The sequence below is a fragment of the Ogataea angusta genome, assembly GCF_019207475.1.
Source record: "Ogataea angusta isolate 61-244 chromosome Unknown 61-244_NODE_5_length_850226_cov_91.758892, whole genome shotgun sequence".
Taxonomy (NCBI): Eukaryota; Fungi; Ascomycota; class Pichiomycetes; order Pichiales; family Pichiaceae; genus Ogataea; species Ogataea angusta.
Window position 1 is genome coordinate 510,069 of NW_025065219.1, and position 20,754 is coordinate 530,822.

A 20,754-nucleotide genomic window follows, 5' to 3' on the forward strand; every position below is an offset into this window, starting at 1 on the left:
TTCCAATTGGACAAACAAACACTTCACCAACCCTCATAATATTCATGTTGAGAGCAGCCAAATTCCATCCTGCCGCGCGTCAGGCGGTGCATGGCGTCAGACTGCAATCCACAATACCAATCAAGAGCGTCAAGAGGTCGCGGCCATTCAGAAAATTCCTGTTCCGGCTGTCCATGTTGACGGCAACGTTCTACCTTGGAGGAGGCTTCATTGCCACGAAAAACGACACTGTGCAGGATCTGTTTGAGGACTACATTCCGTTCGGCGACTCTGTGGTGTCGACCATTGACTACTACCTATATCACAAGGACGAGCTGCTGAGTCCCTTCTCCAAGGTCAATGATTCGTTTGCCGAAGTGAAGGAGAAGCTTGGTCTGGAGAAAACCATCACGATTCCAAAACAAGGTGTGCAGAGCGACAAGGTCGAATTGAAGGAGACTCCGGCTGCGGGCGCTACAGAGGTCGCCGTGGGCCGCAGTCTGCCGCTTTTGCATCTCGAGTCGGGCGACGAAGTGATCGACAGCACTGTCAATGCTTTGAACGAGCTGATCGCCGCATTGAACCTGAAGGTGACCAGCTTTGAGAACCACGAGGTTGTGGAGTCATTGCAGAAGAGTCTGCTGTTGCTGGCGGAAAAATATCGTGCCATCAGCTTATCCAAGAGCCAGGAACAGGCCAGTCTTGACGACAAGCTGAAAGCTCAACTGAGCCAGAAGGAGGTCGAGCTGACGGAGGAGTTTGTGCAAAAGCTGGAGGAGGCCAAGAAGCAGATCGAGGAACGTCATTTACAGCAACTGAGAGTCGAGGTGGAAGCCGCCAGACAGAAGATCGAGCTCGAGGCTGCGAATCTGATAGAGCAGTCCAAGCTTGCAGCCATCGACGAGTTCAACAAGGTGATCAGCGAGAAGATCGACTCGGAGAGAAATGCAAAACTCAAGGGATTGGACGCTCTGGCCGCCAGAGTGGCCGAGATCGAAAAATACGAGCTCGAGCTCGGCAAGAGTGCCGGAATGTATCTCTCGTACAAGGAGGTCAAGAAAAGTATCAGCTCGTTGCAAAAGTTGCTATCCACAAACGAGACGTCTCCGAAACGCGGCGAAGAGCTCGTTGCCGAGCTGACCAAGCTGAAACAGCTCGTTGCCGCTCTGGACAACCAGCTGATCACGGAGGCCGTGGCAGCTCTGCCGTCGAATGACAAGCTTCTGAGAAGCGGCGGTGTGCTAACGCAATCTCAGCTGATCTCGAGATGGGAGCTGCTTCTGCCAGAGCTGAGATCTGTGTCTCTGCTTCCACCGAACGCCGGTCTTGTTGGCCACATCTCGTCGCTGATCTTCTCGAAATTGCTGTTTTCCAAGTCTGGCCGGCCTGTTAAGACCGAGGACGAGCTCATTGGCAACGACATCGAGTCCGTGATCGCCAGAGTGAACAACTATCTTGTCAAGAACGAGTTGGACAACGCAGTTGAGGAGGTCTCCAACATGAAGGGCTGGGCAAGAAGACTTGCCGATGACTGGCTGGTCGAGAGCAGACGCAAGCTAGAGCTACAATTTTTGATTGATTTGGTCGACACCGAGGTGAATGTCAGTTTGTAGAGAAATATAGAAATATATGAAGGAACACTATAGCATTAATAATTTTTCTAATTTATTTTCATTTGTGTATTTTATTAACTTCAATGACCGCCGCGCCACAGGTTTACGGAGCAGACGAGATCAACGCCATTGTGATCGACCCGGGGTCGTACCAGACGAAGATTGGCTATGCAGGCTACGACTCGCCCAGCATGGTGCTTCCGTCGTATTATGGCCTGGTCGACGCAGACGGCAACAAGAGACGCATTTTCGACGAGACTCTGCTGCTTTTACCGCAGAAAGGCCTGGAAATCAAGCACATAGTCGAGAACAACGCCGTGGTGGACTGGGAAGGCTTTGAGGCCCAATTGGAGTACATGTTCAAGAAACTAGACATTGATCCTACACAGCAGCCCGTGCTGCTGACCGAGTCCACCATGAGCTCGTACGAGAGCAAAGTCGACGCGCTGAAACTTTTTCTGGAGAAACACAGGTTTCCTGCATTCTACCTGGTGAAACAGCCAACAACTGTGTCTTTTTCGCACGGCCGTCCCAACTGTCTCGTGGTGGACGTTGGCCACGATCTGGTCACGGTGACGCCGATCGTGGACGGGCTGTGTCTGAAAAATCAGGTCATGGGCACGCGGTATGCGGGGGCCTTTCTGAACCAGCAGTTCGAGCAGTTTCTTGCCGACAAGAAGATCGCATTGCGGCCGCATTACACGATAAAATCGAAAAAAATAGTTCACTGGGAGTCCGAGACGACCACGGCGCACTTTGAGGAGCGCAAGTACGATTTCGAGGTGTCTGCGTCGTTCCGCGAATACTCCAAACTGAGGATACTCCAGGAGATGAAAGAGACGCTACTCAACTGTATGGAAGAGGACACCGAGGAGGTCAAGGAGGCCAAGGAGGCCGACGACGAGGTGCGGTGGTTTGAGCTGCCTGATGGCATGGCAGTTCCGTTTACCAAAAAGGACCGCACTGTGCTGAGCAACTCGTTGTTCAGTCCGCTCGAAACGCTCTCTAAGCCGGTTAAGGGCTGGGAGACGCCCGAGGACGGAAACATTGTCAAACATCTGGGCAACGCGAACGAGGCCAGCAGCAAGGAGTACGTGCCGATGAGAAGAGCCAAGAAGCCAGAGGACGACGACAAGGACAAGCCGGAGGAGGACGCCGCCGAGGCCCAGAAGGGCTTTGGGCTGCTTAAGCTGGTTCAGACCGTTCTGGACCGGCTGGACATCGATCTGAAGCCCCAACTGGCCAACAACATCGTTCTCGTCGGCAGCACGTCGCTCGTGCCGGGACTGAACGCCAAGCTGCACTCTGAGCTGTCACTTGCGAATCCTAGTCTCAAGATCAGGATCCACGCTTCTGGAAACACCATAGAGAGAAGATATGCCTCGTGGGTTGGGGGCAGTATTCTGTCATCGCTCGGGACGTTCCACCAGCTGTGGGTCAGCAAAGACGAGCTGGACGCTGTTGGGGCAGAAAAGCTGATTGTCAATAGATTTAGATGATATATTACAAGTATCCACCGATTTGCCAGTATTTCACCAGATCGAGCCACGAAGCGACACGTAGCTCGTCATCGGCGCTGTTGCGACCGCGCCAAATCTCAAACAGCGCCTGTTTGCCGATCCAGCGGTCGCCCGCGTCGAACGCGGTGCGGCCAAGAATGTCGTAGCGGGTCTGGAGCTCCTCGTCCAGAGCGTCGGAGCCAGACAGGAAAAAGCACCAAAACGGCAGGTTCACTCGCAAATCGGCCGTTCGACGCACCCTCAGCTTCAGGTTCCACAGGGCCTCCAAATGGTACAGAGTGGACGCCACGTGGCGCTGCAGCTGGCTGGGGTGCGACTCTTTAATTATGCGGTAGAAAAACATGAGCGTGGTGTAGTAAAAGCACACCGATAGATGGTACACGCTCTCGTGCACGGGGCTGTAAAAATACAGCACGCTGTCACGCTGCTCGTACAGCACCCAGGGAAGCTTCCAGTTGCGCAGGTCCTCTTCCAGGTCGCAGCACTGTTTCGGGAAATTGCGTGGATACACTTTTTTCCGCAGAATATAATTTCTGTGGTCGGACAGCTCGACTGTGCGCTCCATCAGCTCGAGCAGACTGCGGGGGATTCCGAAACTGAGCTCGATAGGAGAGAAGGGGAGGTCTGTGATAGGGAATTTGAACCGAATCGGCTCGCCTTCGTCCTCGTTGTCGTCCTCCTCATCGTCCTCCGACTCCAGCTCCTGGCCGTAGGTGAATTGTACCACGTATTTTCGCGGAGGTTTATCCTCGACTGGCGGGCGTAGAGCCAGCTTGCGCGGCACGTTGCTGAGTTGAACGTTCTCCCAGCTCTCCTCCACCACCAGCTGCTTGATTTCAATTTTTGTCGGGTCCTCTGCCGGCAGAACCACCTCCTTGAGGTCCACTTTTTCCTCCTCTAAATGGTAATTCTCAATATCGATGATCGAGGTCGACTTGAAAAACATGTTGAGGTACCGCAGCCACAGAAGAAGGTCTCTGGCACTGCTCGCCGGCTCGCGCGTCTCGAGAAACTTGCCGATGCCGCCCGCAACACCGTGCAAAAACTTGTAGTTGTGGAAAATGCTCATGGACTCGTCCACTTTGATGGCCATCAAAATCACCATCAGTAGCTGGTCAATGAGGCCGTTCTGCAGCATCGCGTCCAGCAGCTCGTGGTTCGTCACCTCCGGCCGCTCGCACTTCACACTCACCAGCGCACTCAGCACACGGCTCAGGTTGGCCAGACTGGCCTCGCGCAAAAAAATGAACGCGCGCAGCAGAGACATCGAGCTCTCGTGTTCTCCGGAAACGTCAAATAGCGCCTGGTACCTGCCCAGCGTCGAAATTGCGAGCGACTCCAGCACGAACGTCTGTTTCAGCAGCTTGAATAAACTGCCATGTTCTGATTCCCGGGCCTTTTGCACCACCAGCTCGCCAACGTCTCGAAGCAGAGTCGGCACCACCAGCTTGTCCAAAATGCCGTCTTTGTACGCCACAAATACCAGACTAGTACACTGGCGCGAAAACTGCTGGATCCAGCCGCGTGTCTTGGGGTGCTCGAGAAAATCAAGAAATAGATCGCCCGTGCTCTGGGCACCCAGCTCCAGCACTAATTTTTTCAGAAATCTCTCTGTTATGGCCTCGTTCTCGGAGTCACCCAGCATGATCCGGTCCACAAGCCTGTTGCGCGGCGTGCTGCCGTAATACTCAGCAAAAACCTCCCGCTTTACCGTCTCCCAGTCGTTGGTGTTGACCATAGCGTCTCCTATCATTGTCCGGTACGTCAACAGGGCATCCACTTGCAACCGCGGGTGCAGCCACAATTCCCGAGGAATTATCGTTTCGAAGGACGGCGCAACAAACGACGACGGCGCCGCAGCAAAAGCTGTCCGCTCGACCTTCTCTTCTTTATTCAAGCGGAACACCCCAAAGGGCCCAATAAATCGCTCCTCGCTGCTGTCAATCTTGTCCAAATCAGAGTCCATGTCTTCTGGAAATAAATAGCCGTTGCGAAATCTCATGAAGGGAACATGTCTGCGCTGATGTTGGACAACCGGACCGCCCCCACTCACCTCGAGACCTCTCGGACCAGCGATAAGATACTCGTAAAAGCGAAGACGGATCCCGTAGCCAAGACACTCGACGTTGGCCTTTTCGCAGCGCAGACACTGCGGCCGCCGGCCGTCGCACTTGACCTTGCGATTTCGACAGGTGTCACAGCCAGTGAAAGTCCGTCGCTTGATCGGAGCCATTAAATAAATAATTAGTGTGGAGTTTTTTTTCGATATAATTAATTAATGCTTTAGTGTTCCTACTCACTGATAGCCAGGTCCTCCTCGAGATCGACGCGACGGAGCTTCTTGCGGTTCGACTTGGTTGGAGATAACGAGTGCTTGCGCAAAGGCTCTGTCTCGACAAGCTTGTTCGTTGGCTTCAATACATCCTTCTGGCTTTGTCCCTGACTCTGAACCTGTTCGCCCTTATCTGTCTTCTTGCTCTTCTTTTTGCGTCCAGGCGACTTGCGCACAGCAGACTCTCTTTGAGGAGAGTGGTCCTCGAAAATGGAAATAGGCATATTCATGTTCGTTGTGTAAAGATCGGTCGGGAATAGGTACGGAGACTTGGTTGGAGACTTCGCTGGAGACCGGGACGGTGTCTTGGCACGGTCCACAGAATCTAGAACACTCATTTTGGTCTTCATGGACTCCAGCTGCGATCTCAGGTTTCGGATATCGTTTTTGCTTTTTGTCTCCACCTGCACGAGCTTGTTCTTCAGATCCTCAATCTCTCTTTCCTTGGACTCTATCTCCTTTGCCATCTCCTCCGTACTGTGATTCATTTCCGATATCTGCTTGTCATGGGTCTTTTGGAACTCAGCCATCATGACGTTGTTTGTCTCTAACTCCTTGACCAGAGACTCGATGCGTTCACGAAGAGGCGCCATCTGTTTCTCGTGCTCATCCTTCAAAGACTCAAGCTCAACCCTGTGTTGCTCCTTGAAAGATTCGACGGCTTGGTCGTGTTGGCTTTTCAGGGTCTTGATGATTTTCTCATGCTCAGTTGTGAGATCATTGCTATTCTCTTGCATCAGGTCCTTCAAAGATTGGATATCTCTTTCACGCGCTTCAAGCTCGGCTTTTAGTTTCGCTTGATACTCCTCCTCCAGTTTCTTGGCCTTGAGGTCGAACTCCACGGAGTTGCTTGATAGCCCTTGTTGCAGCTTGGTAATATTCTCCCTCAACTCGTTTATTTCAGACACCTTCAAAGTGAGCTCGCTTTCTATCTTACGATTTTGCTCTTCTGCCTCTTCGACCATCTTGCCCAAATCATCACTTTTTTGCAGAGACACCTGGAGCTCTTGCTGAGCGTCCTTCAGTGTCTGCTCATGTTGCTCCTTCAATTCATTGATTTGGGTTTCTAAAAGTTCATTGAGCTGCTTCAGCTGCTCGCACTTATTCTTGAGCTCCTCAACAAACGCTTTGGACTTTTCAAGCTCCTCATTCTTCAAGCTCACCTCGCGATTTAGTTTATCCTGATAACATTGGGACAGTTCTTTGAGCTTGGAATCTGTTTCAAGTTCGTGCTCTTGATTTAGTTGAAAGATCTCATTTTTGTGCTCCACGGCTATTTGATTCAGTTTGGCCTCATTTTCCTCATAGAGCTCCTGGCGAATACGAACCTCCGTTTGCACCACTTCCTCTTCAAGCCTGGCCACCTTGGTTTCTAGCTTCTGCTGGTATAGTTTCAGGGTATCTAATTGGCAAAGCAGCTCATGTTGAGTCTTGCTATCAACTACCGTTTTGATCTGAGAGCATGAAGAGGAAGTATGTCTTGGAACTTTCTGATATTGAATTGGATTGACGTATCTCAAAGTTTGAAGAATCAGGCCCTCGTCTCCAGCGGGATCCAAGTTAACAATAATGGAGATCAAGCTTTTGCTTTTGACGTAGTCATGGAAAATCAGACGTGTCAGCTTATTTGTGCGCAATAAAGACTTGTTGAACTGCTTAGTGGCAACCAGCTCCAAGCATCTTCCAAGTTGCGTTAGTGAAGCATTAGTGAAGCTTCCCTCCCTCAAATTCAAACCGCTCGTCATAGATAGCTTGGATCTTTCCAGGCCAGCGAGGTCTGCGAGAGTCAGTCTGGAACAGTTGACACTTCTACCCGAGATGCGAACAACGTTGATAAACAGAAAACAATGAGATCTCGAAGAGTCTCTGTTGACATGGGTGGTACACGTTTTTCTGTTCGAAAGACCACGGTTCAAAGTTCTGATTGCATTTTCGAAGTCGCTCACCATGAACTGAGACAGATTGTAAGGCTTAAGTTTTTGGTCCACTGGGTCCGTAATGATGTCGAGGAAAGAGTTTGATTTTTTGGTGGTTGTGTTCATCAGCAGATCTTTGATGTTGTCATTGTAGATCTCAAACATTGATAACGTGACCGCATACTCTGAGTCAACAAATCCCTGCTGAGAAGTGTTGCCGTTCCACAAATTGCTCATCAGACCAGCCAGCTTTTTGTGATTGGTGCTGATGTCTCCATATTGAGACAGTCTTTCAAACACATACCGAAGAGAGTTCACCGCAAGGCCAGTTTCCGGATCGAATACGGTATGTGTCTTACCGGAATTAGATGGCCCTAAGGTAAAAAGCAAGCAGTCTTGTCCTTTGAACAGCCGGTCGTCCAGGATAGGTTTTCCCACGGTTTCGAACAGGCTTTCAGGCTCTTGTGAGACGGATTTGAAGTCGAACGATGCGTCGAACTTGGAGAACTCTATTTGGTTTGGATTGGTCTCACTCCTTGTAAAAACAGGGACGAAGTCGCCCGAAAACCGTCTTGTTCTCAAGTGAAGGTCCATGTTTATATTTGTTTATTTATATTTTTCTCAAAAAAGCCTAAGAAAAAAAGGGATCAAAATAATTTAACTCGATATTTAGGGAGCTGATTTCAGATTGCCAAGCAGTTTTCAGGCCTATGAAGCTCTGGTACACTATTTCGAAAGGTCTTAGGATCACGGGAAGTATTATTCCCGCTTTTGGGTCGGCCCAGCGACTAACCCAGACACGATTTACTTGATAGCCCGCGTAACGCTTTTCATTATATGCTGTATTATTTCTTCAGTTACCCTGGTAGGCGTGTTCTACCTGTGGATTGACCCAAAATCGCTAATAGAGTGGATTGCACGCAATTACACAAGGGTTTATTACGGGGACTGGAACTAAGAGTCGATCGACGCAAAAATAATTTGTTTTAATTTAGTTAGCAAGATATGGCTGAGACCAACAAGAAAGAGGCAGCTGAGGAAAAGCAGGAGCTTGAACCAAAAGCCGAAGCTCTTCAGTTGCCCGAAAAGAAAAGGCCGATTGAAGAAGAAGAGAAAGAGGACGTGAAGAGAGCAAAGAGTGTGAAGAAGAACGAGGAAACACAAGCAGAGAAGACGCAGGAAAGTGACACAAAACAGGACGCCGATGCCAAAAACGATACAGAGGAAAAGGACGACAGTGTTTCCGGGGAGAAACACAAGACTTCTGACGTGATAGACGAAAAGAAAGAGAAACCAGAGTCCAAATTCGTATTTGGTGCCCGGACAACGTTTGGACAAGCCAGTGGGTTTTCCATGCTGTCAAAAAAGAATGTATTTGAGAAGCCAGACGACAAAGACAAAGACAAGACAAAAGAAAAGAAAGAAGCACCGAAGAGCGTATTTGGTAGTGGTTCAACTTTTGGAAATGCGTTCCAGCATGCAATCGGCAAGAAATCAATATTTGACGAGCCGCAGGAAAGCTCTGCAGAGCCCGAGGACAAAGAGGTCTCCAAGGAGGTCTACAAAAAGGTCCACCTCGAAAAGCAGCAAGTGAAGTCAGGAGAAGAGGAAGAGGAGACCTTGTTCCAGGTCAAAGCCAAATTGTATCACATGGATTTGACCAATGTTTCTGAAGGGTGGAAGGAAAAAGGAGTTGGTGTCTTGAAAGTGAACAAATTTATCAATCCAGTCAAGCATTACCATGCTCGGCTTGTCATGCGTCAAGACGGCATACTAAAGCTGATCTTGAACGCGCCAATCGTGAAAGGAGTGGAGGTTTTCAAAGGAATGGCCAGCTCTTTGAATAGCGACAAGTTCATTCGAGTCCAGGTCGTTGAGGACTCGAAACCCGTGCAGTACGCATTCAAAATCGGCATGGTGGAAAACTCGTCGAAACTCTACAACGTGATTGAGGGTTTGGTAAAAGAAGTGAACTAGTATTACTTGCGTTTGAAGGCAACAGTACATATGGCCGAGCCTTTGACTCCGCCGAACTCAAACACCGGGTAGTCGACGGTTTTCCAGACCTCAAAGTTGCCAGAGGCAGTTATCACCTTGATGAGCTCGTCTTGGGTAAAATTGCACGACGTGACTAGCAAAACCGCATTTTTCTTCAGCAGGAACTTCACCGTGTCTGGATACACATCCTGTCCTGTTTTGCCATCATACAGGTTGTCGCTGAGGGCGATCGCGTCCAATGTGCCCTTGTCCAATACCAGGTCGAAATTATCCGCATTGGTCTTGAGAAACCGGTCCTCCAGATTGAGTATATCGCTTTGATAGAATTCTACATTCATATTGTGGGTTTCTGCTATGGTCTTTGCAAACTGGACGCTGGCCTCGCTGTAGTCAACTCCCACGAGTTGTCCTTTCCAGCCCTCTTGTAGGATTTCAAAGAGAAGATGTCCATTTCCTGTACCGAGATCGCAGACAGAGACGTTTGGATCGAAATTCGAGAACACGAAGTCTACGATTTTCTCCTCGGCGCCCGAGTCCGCAAACCAGCATTCGCCCGTGTCGTCTGGGTTTTCTGCGAAGTTGTCCTTCTCTAGTTTGTAGAAATTGTCCCAATATTCTTTGGTGCCTAGTTTTGAGTGGTTGAGTTTAGTAGTGTCCATAGGTTGTAAAAGAAAAAAAATACTGCGTCGATCGTCTCGACAAGAAGCCACAACGAAGCGTGGATTATGGCGAGCGCAGCCTCAGCAGCAGCTGTATCCCACGGGACGCAAGGCCATGCTGGACGTAGTTACCCTTTTGGCCCCATTCGCTCCAGCTCGCCCCGGACCAGCTCGTTTTTCGATAAGCTCTTTCTCCATTTGGAAGTGGGATGCGCGGGATGGACGAGGGAGCTGGTACATATATTTTATTGATAACGTAGTATAAACATGTACCGATTATCTTGGGCCAAACATTCGAGCAGCACGTTTTATAGAAGCATGTCCACCGTTAAAGTTCTTAGATTTGGACCAATCAGATACGCCCAGGAGGCGTGGGAGAAGCTCGAGCAGAGACCCAATGTCGAGGTGGTGGAGAGCGGGGCCTCTTCTAGGGAAGAGTTCCTGAAGGAGCTCAACGAAGGCAAATATAAGGACGTCAGCGTCATTGCGAGAACGTTTGAGAGTGTCAAGCAGACGGGACTGCTTGACAAAGAGCTACTGGCCCAGTTAAAGGAAAAGACCTCTCTCAAAGCCATTTCCCACAACGGTGCTGGGTACGACCAGGTGGACGCTGTTGAGTGCGGCAAGCTTGGAATACAGGTGTCCAACGTGCCTTCTATTGTTGACGCGGCTACTGCAGACACGCATATATACCTTCTTTTGGGAGCATTGAGGAATTTCCAGGACTCGACGCTGAGAATGCTGCAGGGCAAGTGGCCGACCGAAAAATGTGCCGGCACTCCCGTTGGCCACGACCCTGAAGGCAAGGTACTGGGAATCTACGGAATGGGCGGCATTGGCCGTGCAGTGAGAGACAGGGCCAAACCGTTTGGGTTCAGAAAGATTCTGTACCACAACCGGAACCGTCTTGCTCCGGAGTTGGAGCAGGGTGCCGAGTATGTGAGCATGGACGAGCTTCTGAGCCAGTCGGACGTGATCTCAATCAACATCCCGCTCAACAACGCCACCAGACATTCGATCAACAAGGATACTATTGCCAAGATGAAAGACGGCGTGGTAATTGTCAACACTGCCAGAGGCCCTATTGTTGACGAGAGCGCCATTTTGCCTGCTCTCAAGAGCGGGAAAGTGGGTGCTTTCGGATCGGACGTGTTCGAAAACGAGCCCCACGTCAACATGGAGCTGATCCGGCAGCCGAACGTGGTGTCTCTGCCTCACATGGGAACACACACCGTCGAGACGATGAAGGCCATGGAGGAGTTTGTCGTCAAAAACGTTGAGACGTTCGTTGACCAGGGCAAGGTGCTGTCGATTGTTCCTGAGCTGAAGGGTAAATTCTGAGTGGCGGGTGTTCACCAAATGCCTGCCACACAGGGCCATATAGTGAAATATTTATTCGAAAAAAAAAAATATGATTCTCACTCCGCAGCGATTGATACAGTTATCCAATGCCCCACGATTAGGCAATATGTGGTATTTGATAGCGACGGTCACGCTGACCGTTTGCAACCAGCCCCAGGAGATCCCAAAATTGTACCACTATGCCCTCCACGTGAAGCACGGGCTGGGGAAGCCGTCCGAGGAGCTGTACCACCGCGTGGCCCAGACAATCGAATCTGTATCTGCCGACATCAACAGCTGTCCGTACGAGATCGAGTCTGGGCTTAAGCTGTCCGATAAATTCCGAGAGAGCATTCTCAAGACGGCCGCGCTGAGCGGACTGCCCAAGGCGATCAACTCTCTCATGATTTTGAGAGAGACTACGCCGAAACCGCTGCGTGCCACCGCAGACGTGAAACGGCACGCAATTGAGTCGTTTGCAGACTACGAGGCAGAACAGGCTAGGGGAATGAAGTTCTGGAAAACCATCTACAGCAAGATAAGCGGCCGTGTCATCAACCAGATGAGCTCGTCGTATCCAGATCTATGGACGTACACAATCCAGCATGTTTATTCGCCGTTGCTGTCGTTTTCAGACGTGCTGACTCCGCAGGAAACCTCTATGATCGTGATATCGTGTCTCATTCCGCAGGACGTGAACCCGCAGCTGAAGGGCCATCTGAAAGGAGCGCTGAACCTGGGCCTGGATCTGGAAACGGTAAGAGAATGTCGCGAGATGGCCATCGAAATCAGCAAGTGGTGCGGCATGGTGTGGAAAACGGAGGTCGCCAAGCTCTAGCGCCGGTTACGACTCGCCAACTTCCATCTTTTCCAGACCTTCAACTTCCTGAGCAGCCGGAACCTCCTTCTCCGTTTGAGGCCTCCCTACATTGAGAAACCCATTCATCTCCTCGTCGCTCTTGCCGAACAGCTGGTACCAGAATCGCACGTTGTTATAGTTCGGATATATTATGTCGTGCTGCTCGTGGTAGCCAGGATTACTGAATTCGCGCTTTCTGCTCTTGAAGTAGTTCCACACCGACTGGGTCCTGCTTTCGAGCCGTAGCTCCTTCTTCTCACGTTCGCTGTCGTACAGAAACGTTCCGTACTGACAGGAGTAGAGATGGTACACGAGACGGCGCAGGAACCGCTCGTTAAACTCGAACTTCTCGGGGTGCTGGCGCATTAGCTGGTACACACAGTCGAGGAACTGCTGGAACACGGGGCTTTCCAGCTTGGTATTCTGATGATGCTTGAAATGCTGGTTGAGCTGCTTGATTTTCTGGAAATTTGTGTCCTGCGCGTAATTGTAGAATTTAGTTTCTCGTTGCAGATGGCCACACCGCTCGTTGAAACGATGGCCAAAAGAACACCAGTCTTTTTCCACCAGAACCACGAACCCGTCCATCGTGCAGAAGTACGGGTCGAGACAGAGCTGCACCAGCGACGCCACCTGCGACGTTCTGTCCCAGCCGTCAGAACAGTGCAGCATAAGATGCATGCCATTGAGATGGACGGACTTAACGAGCAGGTCTGTAGCCTTGAGCAGATTTGAAATGTGATCGAGCCACCCCGATTTGATCAATAGCTCAGGATTGTACAGCTGTGTGGACACATCGCTGTTTTTCAGCACCTCTTTGATTTTATTCAGGCTCTCTCTCATGACGTGAATATTTTCGATATTCAGAAACACTTTTTTACAGTTGGAATAATTCTCCATCACCTCTGTGCCGGCGCCCAGAGCTGCCTGGGCCATTGCGTTGGTCATGGGCCGTGCGTCGACAATCAAATTGGCTGTGGATTGGCGCCCGTTTGTTGCAAAAATCTCCGTCAGCAGCTTTTCGTCCTGCAGAGACCGATTTTGTTTGATTCCGGTCAATGGTTGCGCACTGCGCACAATGCACGCCCCGTTCTTTGCGTAGTAGTATGTCAATGCTGGGAATCTATTTTTCGACCGGAAACTCACCGAGTGCGCGAGAATGGTGTCGCTGATACTTCGCGGGACCACCGTGTGCGACGGGTAGCTTCGACAGAGTCGATAGTCGCTATTGAGCGACGACAGTCGCCACGGGCCCGCGTCCATGTCCAGGCCCTGTCTCTGGAACTCGCTGCGCACATCGTAGTCGTTCCAGCCGTCAAACGCAACTTCGATCTTGATGGGCGTGTAGATAAATGCGTAAACCTTGTCTATGTCGTCGATACACGTCAACTTCATAATGCTCTCAAAAACGTCCTGACACTGGGACAGATCGGCGAAATCGAACGCCAAATACGTAAAGTCGCGACATCGCACCCTCAGAGACGCTCCTCTGCACAGTGACGGATGCGTTTCCGCGTCCAACAGGTATAATTGAGACGACCCTCTGTTGAGCTCGACCTTCTCGATCATCGGATAGCAGCACCACAGCTCCCTCATGCCTGACGCAGACGGCGGGAGCGTGAAGATCAGGTGGTGTGTGGTCAGATGCAGCGTTCCCTTGTGCGAGACTCCGCGTCGGAACAGCAGAACATCGTCCACCTTTGTGATTTTAATGTATTCCATAAAAAGATAAGATTTAATAGCCAAAAAAATATTATTTCTATTATATCACTCCTTCCAGTCTGCCATCCACCGTCTTGCCAGTTCGTCCTTGATCCACCTGCTCTTGTTTCTCCAGCTGCCCATCGACCAGAAATGGTGCTGGTTGAACACGGGGGCCTGTTTAGGTGGCTCCGGTTCTGTTTTTTTTGTGCTCTCAGCACCATCCTCCGTCTTCGCTTTCTCCCACGGCCGGACCATCTGCGGCCCGAGCCATTGACCACTGCGCCAGTGGCGGCCGTACGTCATCTCGTAGATCCGGCTCACCGCACGCTTGTATGCGAACATCTCGTCCTCGCCGGTGAATTTTCCAATATCCTTGAAATTGGTCTCCACCTGGCTCTGCGTGAACTCGTTCTTACCCTCCTCGTAGCTCTGCACATTTGGCCGGTACGGATTCTCCAGATACAGCTGTGTTCTCGCAAACATCTCCTCCTCGAGGATCTGCTGGTTGTTGGACCGCCCGTCGTCTGCCTGGCGCATATCGGGGAAGAACAGACGCGAGGGCTCGGCGTCCATGCGGAACACCACGTTGCAGCGCGCCTCGTACAGCGAGTCGAGCAGCGTGATGAACCGTCTGGCCTCGCTCCTTCTTTTCGTCGTCAAGACGGGTATCTGGTCGACCACCAGGGTGTGGAACCTCGAGGCCAAAGAAATATACTCGCTCGGGCCGTAGTACGAGTCGCCACACAGCTCGTCGAACCTGAATAGAGCAACACCGCCTGCCTGCGCAGGAACACGGATCTGGCGGCCGTAGCTGAGAAAATGCGTTTCTGTGGGTTTTTCGGTCACCACCGAGTCCACCAGTTCTTGCCATTTTTTTTCGTGCTCCGGGTGCTCCTTCACCACGAGATGCGGCCGAGCACCGCGGTCAATCAGCTGCATCCGGTAGTCGCAGTCACTGTTCATGTCAAACACCTGGCAGCGCATCTTGAGAACGCGCTCGAAGCTCTGGAACTGCGTCTTGTTGAAATCCGTCGAGTACAGCTCCTCGGGCAGTCTGTTGGAGGTTGCTACCAGAACTCCACCGAGCTTGAAAAAATACGTGAACAGGATCTTGACGATTTTGGCCGACGCCAGGTCGGGCAGCATGAACTCGTCCAGCATCAGCACGTAGTGGTTGCGGACCATTGTCGAGGCCACCTCGAGCAAGATGAACTCGTTCTCCAGCCACAGGAAACTGTGTTTGCTATGGCTCTCTCGCTTGCGACGCTCGTAGATCGAGTGGATCTCTGCGTACACCCACAGAATGAAGTTGTTGTAGTGGATGCGCAGCTTGCGCTCGACTGGCAGCGAGTCAGCAAAAATGTTAAGCAGCATCGACTTGCCGCACCCAACTTCTCCGTTCACCAAAAGTCCCTGCGGAGCCGGGATGTTGTACAGCTCTTCTTCGTCGCTCAGCACGCGCACAAGCTCCTTGCGCTCCTTTTCGGCCTTGCGCTCGCCCCAGACTTGTCTGTAGCCGATGGTGCGGTACAACAGCCCCGCGTGCTGCTGGTCGTACCGCATCTCCAGCTGTCTCACGAGATTGTTCATCTGGAGCTCCTTATCGTCCGGAACGTAGTCCTTGAGCCGGAAATAGAGCTTCTGGAACTCTAGGGCGGCCCGATGTTGGTGCACGTCTGGCTGCAAGAGGTCTGACGCAAGATAGGCTCTGTAGATCTGGTACGGGTCGGTCAAAACCAGGTCTGAAGGCCCTGGCAGCTCTGCCGCTCGGCGCAGCGAGACCGCGTCGACATGGAGCCCGCGCCAGCAAGCGTGTCGTGTCAACGGGACAGCCGTTCTCAAAATATTAAACATTAGTTTCGCACTTTGCGGACAAGAGAGGATAAATTCAGGGACTGATTTATATAATTATAATTCGTATTGACAGAAATAAGAATCTTTTGATCTCGGAGCTCGTATATACCGCCAACCTGTTCTGCTTCGCCACTCGGAATGGCCTTCATAACTGTATGCTTTGCTGTCTTTTCATCACCCAGAGCTGGCATCCGCAAAAGAGGAAGAACAGCACGTACAGACCGACTGCTCCAAACACCGTCTTGGCCACACTGCTGTTAGTAACACGCGATTGCAGAAAATACTCACGCCTTGCCGTCTTCCGGGTCGTTGATCGAGCCCATCATGGTCTCATGGTTGTTGTAGAATAACGCTCCGATGATGGACAGTATCACTATCCCAAATGCGGAGATCAGTGTGCAAGCCCACGCACTTCCCGACTGCCAGTTAGCACGACGCAATCCCGAGTACTTACAGACACAACTGGTTTCATTCTGCTGTCTATCTATAATTTAGTTTTAATTTGAATAAAAATTCCGGGTAACATTAGCTTTTATTTTCTTGATACATATCGTCGCTTCTCCGTATAATTAGTTTAGTTTGGCTTCGGGAAACCTTCCTGGTCCACGCTGATCCGCGCCTTCTTGCGTAATCGCTCCAGTTCCTCGCTGTCTCTTTGACTACCTTTTTCCACCACCAGATTTCGGAGCAGACGATTTTCCATTTCGAGCTGCTGTATCTTCAATTCGAGGTTTCTTGACAGATCTGTAAGTTCCTTGAGTTTCCTCTCCATCTCCTGCTCCTTCAGCTTCTTTTTGATCCTGAAACGCGCGGACGCCGCCGTGTTGCGTCTTCTTTTGTCTGTCTCCACGTACTCCTTCGGCTCAGACGAATACACGTCCGGCGACACTGTAGACGACATGGGCACGATATGCGAGCTGGAGCTGGACTCCAGCGGTTCGAACGACGACACCTGGGCGCCCGACTCCGAGCCGTTCCGCGAGCCGTTCTGCGATCCCGAGCTCGACTCCGAGGAAGAGTTCTCCCGTTGAATAATATCGGGTTTGTGGTAGGCTATGAGTGTTGCAAGCGCCTCGATCTGTGTTTGGGAAAGGCCAGCAGCGGAAAGTGTGTTTTGCGCGCCGCGGGGCACCGTCACTTTGGGGAGACTGGACTCAGAACTCAGTTCTGGTTTCTGCGCGGAGGAGGCGGACACATGGCTGTTCTGAAGCTGCGAGTACGGTCTCTGCAATAGTTCGGATATGGTGGAAGGAATGGAGCCCTGGGCGCGGTCAGAGGACTCGAACTGGTCGAACTGGTCGTTGTTGTTGCTGTTAGAGTACTCCATCTTCAACTTTGGTTTTTCCTCGTCGGGGAAGATGAACGAGTCATCGGCAAACGCAGCGAGCTCGACGCTGAGCTGGTCGTCAAAGTTAGGCTCGGCCGAGAGGTCGTTCTGGTCAGCGCTGTTCATGAAGTTGTCTACGTAGACAAGTTGCTCTAGTAGAGCCATCGGGGTATCGTCGGGCATATTCGTGTTTGACGAGGAAGCGCCCTGCTGTATGCTGTTGAAATCTTGGGGGTTCACGAAACCAGACATGGTTATATATCACAACCACGTGAGAAAGGGCAACGGATAATGATGCTTAATGGAATGATTAATGAAAATTTGTAGCCACAATCTTGGGCCGGGTAAGAAAAACGCCACGAGCCATACCGAGCCACACAACGGAAATTACCGTCTAGCAGATATTAGTAGTACACAGTCTATGCAATCGTAAATCGTAAGTCTGAACCAGCATTCAGTGATGGAAAAGCCTTTCCAATCAATCGGAGACAGAGGAGCTTCTACGCCAGCGTAATTTCTTGCCCCACTTTGCCCAGGACGACCCCGAGCCGTTTTTAGCGGAGGAGATAGAGGAGAAGCTTTGGTTTCTGTGTGTTTTGCCGGGTGCGCGCTCGCTGGCCTCGTCCCGCTCTAGCGTGTCGTCTTCCTCCGACGAGGATTCTACCGTAACAAACATGTTTTCTATCACCTGTCTGGTGAATTCCTGGTAGGAGTCGTGTAGATAGTGTTTGGTGATGGAGAGAAATCTCTGCAGAAGACCGATGTCCGGTATCGTGGATCCTGAAAGCCCTGCTTTCAGGTCTCCAGGGAGGTTGATCTCGCTAGAGGCGTTGTTTTCGAAGTACTCCTCGTAGAGTATCTTCCACACGTTGCTGTCCGTGTTATGGTTTTCGATAAATAGCTGAAGCGACTGGTAAAACTCCAGATTCTCTAGACAGTGTTTGTTGAGCAGAAACTTGGAAAAAGCCGACTTGGAAAAAAGCGAGTCCGAAGGCACCTTGTTGCCCAGGACCGAGTCTAGCTTCGGCACCATAGGCTGTACCGACGAGGAGACGCTGGTGCTCTTCGGAGCAAGAAACGTAACCTTTGGCTCCGACAGTGACAACATAAATAAAGGTGGACGAGAATTTTTGCGAAAACCTTTATATATATTAACAGGTTTCACTCCAGGGGCAGGAAGACACTATCGTGATAATAGAGGTTGATATTATCTCACCCAATCCATTGAAAAAGAAATTTGTTTCCTATTGTCAGATTCCTACCTGGTAACGGTTTTTCTTAAACCTTTATTAGCCACTATTGTTTGACAGTTGTAACGCCTTCCTGTTCCGGTAATTCGTTCACGTTCTCCATGCCTGTCAGCACAATTTATGTGTCATGTATGGCGTTTTCGCTCACCTACCTAAACCGAGTAACCGATTACGTGCCCCAGCATGCTTGCTATTTCTTGGCTAGCCGTCGGTCCCGCACTGGTCATCATGCATCTCCTCAAACTAGGAAACCCTTGCTTGCGCCGGTCTCCACATATCGCACTAAAAACAGACTCCTCGTATCTTGAAGCATAACGAACCTGTCTGTCAATCGTACGCGCGTGCCTTCAAGGTTTCATCCCACACAATGCAAATTAATATTTGATGGATCGTACTGCTCACCCTGAGCCTCCGCGGCTGCTCCGGTCGCAGGACCCGTCGTCGTTGCCCGACTATCTCCGCGAGCTCAAGAACTCAAAGCTCGTCACCCTCTCGTACATCCCAGCCAGCAAGAAGAAGGCCCGAAAGCATATCGAATCCGGGGTCTCTCATGACATCCCCATCAGCATCCTGTCCAAGTCGCCGTCGCTTCTGATTCCAATCAGCACGAAACGCCGTGCGCGTGCTAACAAACCAGAAAAGACCGCTCTGCGACCGCGAAGACCTTCCAGTGCGGCCTTTACGAATCTGACTCAGAAACAGGACTTCAGCAGCCTGTTCCCTGATCTCGTCCCCGAACTAACAAGCATTGCGCAAATCGGCCCGGACTGGGCCTTCCACTCCACCAGGATCGCGGTGGTGCTTCAGAATTACGCTTTTTTCTACAACTATCTCCGCCAAAAACGGAAGGAATTGAGAAATATGCACAGAAATACAGAATGAAGCTCTAGTCGCTCAGAAACTCCAACACGTTGCTGATCACATAGTACTCGATGTTCTGGCCCCACACAAGGTCCAGATGCTCGTAATTCTCCACGCCCACGATCTGCAGCTTCTCTCCGTCGCTGCTGTTCATCGTCTCGTCCACCTTTTGGTTGTCTACCACCTCCACAAGCTCAGGCTTCATTTCCTGATTGTTGAGAACCGAGATGTTGTACTCCTCAAACTCAGGAAGCTGCTCAGTCATCTGCTGAATGTCCACCAGCGAGTCGGACATGCCGTAGATAAGCAGAATTTTCGACAGCTTAATATTTGTGTGTATTGGGTACTCAAACGCAGGAAACAGGTCAGACTCCTGGTACATCTGAAATCGCTTCGATCTGATGATCTGGAACCAATGCACCACACTTTTCACGGATGTTGTCGAGTACAGGTGAAAGTAGCAGATGAACTTCTGGATCGGGTCGATGTTTTGAGACTTCCAGTCAAATAGAATCTTGTTCGACAAGTCGATCAGTTTGGAGAAGAACGGTGGGTACGTAATATCCTTCCAGAAGAAAACGGATTTCAGAAGGATTTTGCGGCCAAAAAGCAAGTATATCAGCGCTGGCTGGAAGTTCACAATCGAGTTGATAAGCCAGTTAGACAGTTTTTTCGGCGTTGTGGCCGGAGAAATCAGCACGAGCTTGCTGATTTTCATATTCAAAGGGTGGTTGACAGATATAGAGGCAAGAATTTGTGAGCATCCCTGGCTGAACCCAATGTAGATCAATTGCGAAGCACGGTTTATCTCCAGAATATGGTCTATTGAGGCCGGAATGTCATATAGGGCAAACTGGTCAATAGAAAAGTCCCAGAACGCGTCATCATTCACCGAAAGCGAAACGTGGCGCGCAGAGTACTTATTTCCCCTGTTATTGCCGAGATAGACATCATAGCCCAGTTCACAGAGCCGGAACGGCAAGTTCTGCCGAGTATCGGCCATGAGCACCCATATTTCGCTGTTCATCAACAGGCCGTGCTGGAAGTAAACGATCTTACCATTTGGACGATACCCGTTCTCATGGGGGTCTAGTCGGTGCACAGTCAGCAGGTAGCCGTCTTTGGTCTGGACGAGGTGGCTCTGAGCCTTGAACCCATGGATGGCACAGAGCTCGTCAAAATATTGCGCTTCACGCAGTCTCTCTATTTTGCCGAGTTGCTTGTCCATTTCTAAATTTCGACCTTTGAGATAGCGGTTGTACAGTGGGTTGCTTGAGGCGTGGAGACTGAAGATAAACTTCACCATTGAGGTGAAGAAACTTATGAGGCTTTCAGGCAAGAACCAGGTGATACATGAAACGAGCTGCTCTAGGATAATGACCCCGACAGAAGTCAGATCCTCCAGTTTTGGCTTCACTTGTTCAAACATGGTGAGCAGCTAATATACTTTATTTCTAATTTAATTCGATTATTTTTGCACAGCCCGCAGGTTCTCGAATTTCATCTCTTACACACAAAACAATACTTTCTAATTCTTGTTT

The 20,754-nt window shown here is 50.6% G+C and overlaps 14 protein-coding genes across 14 annotated transcripts; 6 read left to right on the forward strand and 8 right to left on the reverse strand.

Annotated features, from left to right (window-relative positions):
- Positions 1 to 44: 44 nt before the first annotated feature.
- Positions 45 to 1,592, forward strand: KL928_002828 (uncharacterized protein; the record flags this gene model as incomplete). The annotated part of the gene is made up of 1 exon (XM_043203347.1): positions 45 to 1,592. The coding sequence occupies one exon, from the start codon at positions 45 to 47 to the stop codon at positions 1,590 to 1,592; it is 1,548 nt and encodes a 515-aa protein (XP_043059982.1).
- An 83-nt stretch (positions 1,593 to 1,675) lies between these two features.
- Positions 1,676 to 3,091, forward strand: KL928_002829 (uncharacterized protein; the record flags this gene model as incomplete). The annotated part of the gene is made up of 1 exon (XM_043203348.1): positions 1,676 to 3,091. One exon carries the CDS (start codon positions 1,676 to 1,678, stop codon positions 3,089 to 3,091), a length of 1,416 nt encoding a protein of 471 aa, XP_043059983.1.
- A 4-nt stretch (positions 3,092 to 3,095) lies between these two features.
- On the reverse strand, positions 3,096 to 5,345 carry KL928_002830 (uncharacterized protein; the record flags this gene model as incomplete). Its single annotated transcript, XM_043203350.1, has 1 exon — positions 3,096 to 5,345. The coding sequence occupies one exon, from the start codon at positions 5,343 to 5,345 to the stop codon at positions 3,096 to 3,098; it is 2,250 nt and encodes a 749-aa protein (XP_043059984.1).
- A 59-nt stretch (positions 5,346 to 5,404) lies between these two features.
- KL928_002831 (uncharacterized protein) lies at positions 5,405 to 7,954 on the reverse strand (the record flags this gene model as incomplete). Its single annotated transcript, XM_043203351.1, has 1 exon — positions 5,405 to 7,954. The coding sequence occupies one exon, from the start codon at positions 7,952 to 7,954 to the stop codon at positions 5,405 to 5,407; it is 2,550 nt and encodes an 849-aa protein (XP_043059985.1).
- A 411-nt stretch (positions 7,955 to 8,365) lies between these two features.
- Positions 8,366 to 9,337, forward strand: KL928_002832 (uncharacterized protein; the record flags this gene model as incomplete). Its single annotated transcript, XM_043203352.1, has 1 exon — positions 8,366 to 9,337. One exon carries the CDS (start codon positions 8,366 to 8,368, stop codon positions 9,335 to 9,337), a length of 972 nt encoding a protein of 323 aa, XP_043059986.1.
- A 2-nt stretch (positions 9,338 to 9,339) lies between these two features.
- On the reverse strand, positions 9,340 to 10,017 carry KL928_002833 (uncharacterized protein; the record flags this gene model as incomplete). The annotated part of the gene is made up of 1 exon (XM_043203353.1): positions 9,340 to 10,017. The coding sequence occupies one exon, from the start codon at positions 10,015 to 10,017 to the stop codon at positions 9,340 to 9,342; it is 678 nt and encodes a 225-aa protein (XP_043059987.1).
- A 318-nt stretch (positions 10,018 to 10,335) lies between these two features.
- Positions 10,336 to 11,358, forward strand: KL928_002834 (uncharacterized protein; the record flags this gene model as incomplete). The annotated part of the gene is made up of 1 exon (XM_043203354.1): positions 10,336 to 11,358. The coding sequence occupies one exon, from the start codon at positions 10,336 to 10,338 to the stop codon at positions 11,356 to 11,358; it is 1,023 nt and encodes a 340-aa protein (XP_043059988.1).
- A 70-nt stretch (positions 11,359 to 11,428) lies between these two features.
- Positions 11,429 to 12,196, forward strand: KL928_002835 (uncharacterized protein; the record flags this gene model as incomplete). Its single annotated transcript, XM_043203355.1, has 1 exon — positions 11,429 to 12,196. The coding sequence occupies one exon, from the start codon at positions 11,429 to 11,431 to the stop codon at positions 12,194 to 12,196; it is 768 nt and encodes a 255-aa protein (XP_043059989.1).
- A 6-nt stretch (positions 12,197 to 12,202) lies between these two features.
- KL928_002836 (uncharacterized protein) lies at positions 12,203 to 13,786 on the reverse strand (the record flags this gene model as incomplete). The annotated part of the gene is made up of 1 exon (XM_043203356.1): positions 12,203 to 13,786. The coding sequence occupies one exon, from the start codon at positions 13,784 to 13,786 to the stop codon at positions 12,203 to 12,205; it is 1,584 nt and encodes a 527-aa protein (XP_043059990.1).
- A 198-nt stretch (positions 13,787 to 13,984) lies between these two features.
- On the reverse strand, positions 13,985 to 15,775 carry KL928_002837 (uncharacterized protein; the record flags this gene model as incomplete). Its single annotated transcript, XM_043203357.1, has 1 exon — positions 13,985 to 15,775. One exon carries the CDS (start codon positions 15,773 to 15,775, stop codon positions 13,985 to 13,987), a length of 1,791 nt encoding a protein of 596 aa, XP_043059991.1.
- Positions 15,776 to 16,349: 574 nt separating this feature from the next.
- On the reverse strand, positions 16,350 to 17,354 carry KL928_002838 (uncharacterized protein; the record flags this gene model as incomplete). The annotated part of the gene is made up of 1 exon (XM_043203358.1): positions 16,350 to 17,354. The coding sequence occupies one exon, from the start codon at positions 17,352 to 17,354 to the stop codon at positions 16,350 to 16,352; it is 1,005 nt and encodes a 334-aa protein (XP_043059992.1).
- A 226-nt stretch (positions 17,355 to 17,580) lies between these two features.
- On the reverse strand, positions 17,581 to 18,210 carry KL928_002839 (uncharacterized protein; the record flags this gene model as incomplete). The annotated part of the gene is made up of 1 exon (XM_043203359.1): positions 17,581 to 18,210. The coding sequence occupies one exon, from the start codon at positions 18,208 to 18,210 to the stop codon at positions 17,581 to 17,583; it is 630 nt and encodes a 209-aa protein (XP_043059993.1).
- A 526-nt stretch (positions 18,211 to 18,736) lies between these two features.
- On the forward strand, positions 18,737 to 19,234 carry KL928_002840 (uncharacterized protein; the record flags this gene model as incomplete). Its single annotated transcript, XM_043203361.1, has 1 exon — positions 18,737 to 19,234. One exon carries the CDS (start codon positions 18,737 to 18,739, stop codon positions 19,232 to 19,234), a length of 498 nt encoding a protein of 165 aa, XP_043059994.1.
- A 4-nt stretch (positions 19,235 to 19,238) lies between these two features.
- Positions 19,239 to 20,642, reverse strand: KL928_002841 (uncharacterized protein; the record flags this gene model as incomplete). The annotated part of the gene is made up of 1 exon (XM_043203362.1): positions 19,239 to 20,642. One exon carries the CDS (start codon positions 20,640 to 20,642, stop codon positions 19,239 to 19,241), a length of 1,404 nt encoding a protein of 467 aa, XP_043059995.1.
- Between the last annotated feature and the right edge of the window lie 112 nt (positions 20,643 to 20,754).